The 6,298-nt window shown below is 46.8% G+C and overlaps 1 protein-coding gene across 7 annotated transcripts; it reads right to left on the bottom strand.

The window, feature by feature from the left end:
- LOC142072941 (uncharacterized) lies at positions 1 to 5,378 on the bottom strand. 7 transcript variants are annotated; one of them, XR_012669560.1, is made up of 4 exons: positions 4,062 to 5,378; positions 2,532 to 2,588; positions 1,108 to 1,143; positions 1 to 1,027 (listed from the first exon to the last, which is right to left on the bottom strand). XR_012669560.1 is itself a non-coding variant. In XM_075131254.1 (3 exons), exons 1-2 carry the CDS (start codon positions 5,103 to 5,105, stop codon positions 2,574 to 2,576), a joined length of 1,059 nt encoding a protein of 352 aa, XP_074987355.1. In that variant the 5' UTR covers positions 5,106 to 5,378; the 3' UTR covers positions 1 to 1,143; positions 2,532 to 2,573. The 7 variants fall into 7 exon arrangements, 3 of the variants coding, with proteins under 3 accessions (XP_074987355.1, XP_074987360.1, XP_074987354.1); XR_012669558.1 differs by having other exon boundaries at positions 2,532 to 5,357; XM_075131254.1 differs by having other exon boundaries at positions 1 to 1,143.
- Between the last annotated feature and the right edge of the window lie 920 nt (positions 5,379 to 6,298).

Raw genomic sequence — 6,298 nt, 5'->3', positions numbered from 1 at the left:
TAAGCACAACATTTAAAAAAAAAAATTTATTTAGATGAGGTCTCAAACATTTTTAATATGAATTTACAAACATCTCAAGTTAGTGCACAATATTGTGACAACCAAGAATGGGAAAAAGAACAGATAATACTTGATTTTCTGATACCTAATACTATCACCTTGATCATACGCCCTAGTGTGTGAGGTGAGGGGGAGAGAAAACAGAACACTGGGGAAAAAAAAATAATAATAATTAAGCCATGATCCATCTAATCTAACTTTCATTGGCACCAGACAATAACCATTCATAACCTGATATTTACAGTGCTAGATATGCTATCGGGATAAATGGAAGAATAATTTGTAATCTCTATGTATGGTGAAGAAGATAGGTATGTATGACTGCCCTATGGCTTTTTTGAAGGTGCCAATGGAAGTTAATACTTTTTCCCCCCAGAGGAAAGAGAGGAAATGTGTGAATCTTGTAAGACAACTGTCAACAGCCTCTGATCTACTGAATGTAGGATATATTTCAACTCAGTACATGTTGTTGCAGATATTCTTCATGAAATGGAAAAGTTAATAAAAACCAAGATTTGAAATCTTTTTTAAATTAGTACATAGATTTTGAAATATTCAGATGTGATCTTTTAAGGACCCAGAACAGCACAAAATAGTTTGTTTGAATGAGAAGGGACAATCTGGTAATTACAATATTCACTTTAACTTATATTTTCCATGTAGTATTTTAGAGTAGGGTTCCCCTTCTGGAAGTTGTTTCAGACTTCATTCAAAGGCGGTTCAACTCATTCACCCTCCTGAATCTTTGCCCTCTTTGGATAGTCTGTGCCAAATGCTGCACTGCAAGTATTCCTACTGTCCAACAAACTGGCTTGATTGTAGTCCATTGCTACAACTGCTGGTTGGGTAAAATGAGTCTCCTATGTCTTCTTTAGCAGAGCATGCAATGCAGCAAAAGCAGAGGTAAATGGATGCATTACAATACCTGAGCTCCACTTAGACAATAATGGAGTCAGGCTGTTGGTACCTATAAAAAATTCTGTCTTTAACAAATGCACACACACGCATTTAAAATTTAGAGTTAGTCAGTTATAGCATGTAACTCACCAATTTAGTTGGACTGCCCTTCTAACTAGCTTTCTCCTTGAATGTGGTATAAAAAAAATTGAGAATTACCTAAAATTTATCTAGACAAGTTTCAAGAATTTGTCTCAGATGACACACTGATGCCAACTATCAAGTCCAAAACCAAATTATCATTTCTCACCCCAGCCCTTAAAAATTGTTTCTTGATTGCTTCTTTATGAAGTAAAGGAGTGCCTCAAGTGGGTTGTTTTTTGTTTTTTAAAAGATATTTCTAATGTAAAAATTAGAAGAACAAGTCTTGATTTTGTTCTAGCTGTGATCAACATTCTGTAGAACAGGAGAACGGGGAGGGAGAGGGGGGTAAAACATTACAAGAGACTGAAATCTAAGATGTAGTTTTCACAACCTTTGATTGTAAAAGGAAAGAATGTTTAGTCACACTGCTTAAAACTGAATTTTTTATTGTTTTGTTTTTATGAAACAAAAAAATGAAAAGATATTCAAGCAAAGAAATATTCAATATTCAAACAGCTGGGAGAAAAGCTCCCTGTGTGAAGACAGCATCCCCTTCTCTCATTCAAGAATGAAAAAGACTTAAGCTTAATGTGATGTTACTATTCCATTTAGTTCTATAGTCTTCCAGCACGAACAGACAACACAACTTTTATTTCTTGGAGACCGCCTTTATACATCATAAAGGAGCAATAAATAGCTCAGGAAAAGAAATGTTTTCCTTTGCAGGTCACCCATAAGGAAAGCAACACCACCACACTTTTGTGCCTCCATCAGTGCCCTGCCATGGAAGCCTCACACTTTAACTTAAGTCTGGTCTATAACAGATATCCTGGCATAGCTATTTCAGTTAGGAATGCTATTTTTTTTTTAAATAAACTGAAATAGTTATACCTGTATGTGCTCCAGTCTGGATGCAGTTATAGCAGTATGAGAGATTATTTGCATAGAGGAAGCTACACTGGTATAAGCTTTTATACTAATACAACTGCAACCATGCTAGGGCAGCTATACTGCCTTAACTACACTGGTAGAGTCAACAACCATTATAGTTAAGGTGGATACAATTTTTATTTTAGACAAGCCCTTACTGTAAAATACAAACTGTTTATCTGAACCCATTTAAGAGAACCCTCCCACACACATTTAACACTTCTGTATATGCTAGTAAGTTCTGACAGCTTCCTCAAATTCTTAGGAAAACACTGCAAATTTGAGCCCAATCCTATTCCTGTTGAAATCAGAGGGAGTTTTGCCTCTGACTTCAATAGGAAGAGGATCAAGCCCTCTGGTGCTAAACATAACAGCTGTTCCATATCCAGTACTAATAATTAGAACAACAGAATTAAAAGTCTGATTAAGATTACAAACTACAAATCCAATCTCTAACAGGATGAAAAATATGTCTAACATGTTATATTTAGAGTACTCACATGGTAAGATCTGCAGTGAAGTAAAAACTGATCTGCTACATCTCAGAAATGAGAAGTCTGAAGAGAGATGTCAGAACAAATTGCATAAGCATAGAGTATTATCATTACAAAAATGTACTAATGCCACAAGAGCTGCATTGGGAGCTATTATAGTATGTGTTATTTGGTACACATTCTATGGTACTCATTTCCACTGTTTTTGCAGTTGGCTCAGACAAACCAGTTTTGATGTGGTACAAAACTGAGGACTTAGTGTGACTTATTAAATACTTGCACTTCTCCTAGAAAAGTTATCTATTTCCAGATCATGCTAGTACAGTCCAATCCTTTAACAGCTCTGTGCCAGTCACTATAAAATACAGAATAGCAAGAATCCAAAAGGATGCATCAAAAATTTGTTTGCCTCCTACGGTCCTCAAAACAATTAAAAAAAATAAGAATCGCAAATGCATTAACAAAGCCTTTCAACTAGCATACATTTGACCCGAGACTCAATATTCAGTCTTTGATCTTGTATATATGGGGGAATTTGCTTTTATTATAGTCATTATTATTATAACTGGACAGGTGCTACCCCTCATGTACAGACAGAGCTGCTATTTGTACTGGTGGAAGAGCTCCTCCCTGCTTCAAATGGAATAAGCTCCACCAGGTGTACCTTCGGGGTTGCACCAGTCCAGTTACCTTGAAGACTGCAATAATGGCAAATCCTTAATGTAGACAAGGTCTTCTTCTTGTGCTTTTGCACAAGGCAGGCTAAAACTCTTGTGGATTTAATCTATTGAATCCCGAGTTTGACTTGAATCCTCTATTCGTTAGAAGTGGTGCAAACTGTGCCCACCAAAACTCTGGTTTATCTCACTTGCATTGATGTGCATCTTTGTCCAGCTTTTATCTTTCACTTGGCCTGCAGATGCCAAATCCTCCCAAAATTACAACAGCAAAATCTCATGCACATTCTGTTTTGTATATGAATAACTATCATTAGGAACATATTTAAGACAATTAGAGGTCAATTCTCCTGGTTTTCTTTCCCACCCACCTGCGATTTCTTGGAAAGCAACATATTCTTTACAAAGAGGAAAAACAGATTGCTGAGGGGCCTTAACAGTACAACAGTATCAATAACTAATTTCTGTTGGGCAGTAGAATGTCCAAAAAAAAGATACAAGTAAGGAACACATTTTCTAATAAGTGTTCTGTTCTAACCTGCTGGAGCTTTGTTTACACCCTAAACCATGGTGTATCAGTCAACTACAGATTCTTAGTTGATTTTTTTAGCCAAAAAAATCTGTATCTGTGTGAAAATCTCTAGACTATTAGGAGTGAGGCCCTGTCTCAACTCGAGTGACATTCTGAGCATTGCTGCTCTTCTGCTTTCCGTGGTCTTTCAATCTGCCCTCCTTCCTCTTCCCCTTTGGATGCACAGCATGCATGGGCAGCACCCTGATGCCCCTGGCACCTTGTACATTTCTGCTTTAATGCACAGACAGTGTGGGAGCATGTGCCACTGTTGCAAGCCCGGCACACCTGACTTTTATCATCCGTCCTGGGATTTTGAGGCCGCAGTGGAGCCTGCTGGTCACCCGCAGCCTGCAGCTGCCTGGTTGTGGATGGCTTCAACGGGGCCATCCACTTCATCCAGAGATTCAAGTCCACATCCCCCCATGCCATGGTGGGGTCCTTGGCCGCCAGCCGCCTGAAGTCCTCGTCATAGTGCAGCCAAGAAGTGCCGCCGTAGGTGGCATGGAATTTGCGGATGACATCCAGGTATTTGAACATGGCCCCACACCTCTGGGGGTGCTTCTCGCACAGCACGCTGGCGTACACCAGGAAGGCGGAGACCCACTGGTCCAGCGTGTCCCCCAGCCCCTGGCCAGGCTCGTGCTCCGGGGCCAGCTCTGTGTGGAGCAAGGAGAACAGGTCAATGAACTCCCCCCTCCAGATCCGCTCTTTGGTGGCCTTCGCCAGCTGGTAGCCCAGGGGTCTCCGCAGCCCCACGTAGGGACTCGCTGCCTCCGGGCAGGCCTCCCCCTGGGCGGCGGGCGGAGGCCCCGGCGAGCCGCTCGCAGCCTCCGGGCCCTGTGGCCCGACCGGGCCTTCTGGGGCCGCCGCCAAGGCCGCCTGCCGCTCCAGCCACCTGGGGTTCACGTACACGGTCCTCAGCCGCGGCGCCGCCCCCGCCCTGCTAGCTCCGGGCCCCGGCTCCCGCGCCAGCCCGGCCAGCTCCCGGAAGATGCCCAGCGCGGCGGGCAGGCCGCTGCCCTGCGCTCGGGGGGCCGGCGGGGCCAGGAGCGGGGCCAGGAGCGGGACGGGGGCGGCCCACGGGTGGGAGACCCCGGCAGGCCCCGCCGCGCTACCGGGCGGGGCCGGGAGCAGCCCCGCTAGGCCCAGCTCTCCCTGGGCGCCGCCGAGCACCTCCTCCCGCGGGGCCCAGCGGGGCAGGCCGGCCCCCGCCCGCTCCCGGGAGCCCCCCGCCTCTCGGCGCCCGGCCAGCGGCGCCCCCTGCGCCTGGGGGGGGCCCGGGGCTCCCGGCCGGCGCCGGCGGCGGCTCCTCCGCCTCCCACGTGGCATCGGCGCGGCTGGGGCGGACGCGCCGCGGGAGGCGGCGGCGGCTCCAGCCCCAGTGGAGAGGCGGGGCGGCAGGAGCCAGCCCACAGCCCCGCGCAGGGCCGCCGGGGTGGGGCGGGTCGGTGCTTCCAGGGCCCTACAGGCCAGCGCGCTCCGTCTCTGCTCCCCGGAACACGGGCCCCGCCGGCCGGCCCCGCCCCCGTGACCGAGACTTGCCGCCGCCCTCCGGCCCGAGCTGGGATTCGCCCTCCCCCAGTTTTACACACACAGCCGAGACAACCCACACGCCCACGCCCACACCCACACCCACGTCCCGGGGTCCCGTCGCAATGCAGTTGCCCTGTATGCGGTCCCCCGTGTCTTGCCCATCGCTTTCTGTAACCCGGCACAGAGAGCGGGGCCGCCGCTCCGGCGTTGCACTGGCTGGGTGAGCCGGTCCCCAAGGCTCTTGTTGCAGTAAGGGACTGTCTCTAAGGCCCCGCTCAGGGAAGCACGTGTTAGTTGAACTCAGTTTAAACACAATATAATGCATCCGATGAGGCGAGCTGTAGCTCACGAAAGCCTATGCTCAAATAAATTGGTTAGTTTCTAAGGTACCACAAGCCCTCCTTTTTGTGACTACAGACTAACAGGCTGCTACTCTGAAACCTGTCAATATAGCTAGGGGCAGACTGTTCTGATTCCCAAATCATGTCACAAGCTAAGGTCCCAGCGGGTACGCAAAGCAGCTATGTGGTAACATAGTTTATGATTAAAGGAAAGGCGTACTTGTGGCACCTTAGAGACTAACACATTTATTTGAGCATAAGCTTTCCCGAGCTACAGCTCACTTCATTGGATGCATTCAGTTTATGATTGTGGCTAATCTAGGCAAAAGCATGGTTTGGTTAGTCAGGGTGGACATGGCCAGTACCAGCTACGTCTGTACCTGGGCTAATACACCTTTTTAAAACCGGGCTATAACACAGTTTGGCTCCTCTAGGCAAAATCTTAAGTTACAAAAAAGACACACAGACAGGGATAGCTCAGTGGTTTGAGCATTGGCCTGCTAAATCTAGGGTTGTGAGTTCAATCCTTGAGGGGGCCATTTGGGGCAAAAATTGGGGATTGGTCCTGCTTCAAGCAGGGGGTTGGACTAGATGACCTCCTGAGGTCCCTTCCAATCCTGATATTCTATGTCTGTATACCAAGATGAC

Source organism: Caretta caretta, chromosome 1, assembly GCF_965140235.1.
Source record: "Caretta caretta isolate rCarCar2 chromosome 1, rCarCar1.hap1, whole genome shotgun sequence".
NCBI lineage: Eukaryota > Metazoa > Chordata > Testudines > Cheloniidae > Caretta > Caretta caretta.
This window is presented reverse-complemented; position numbering and strand designations above follow the sequence as displayed.

Bases quoted from the DNA above. Each gene is read 5' to 3' on its own strand.
- LOC142072941 (XM_075131254.1), bottom strand. From the start codon at position 5,105: ATGCCACGTGGGAGGCGGAGGAGCCGCCGCCGGCGCCGGCCGGGAGCC.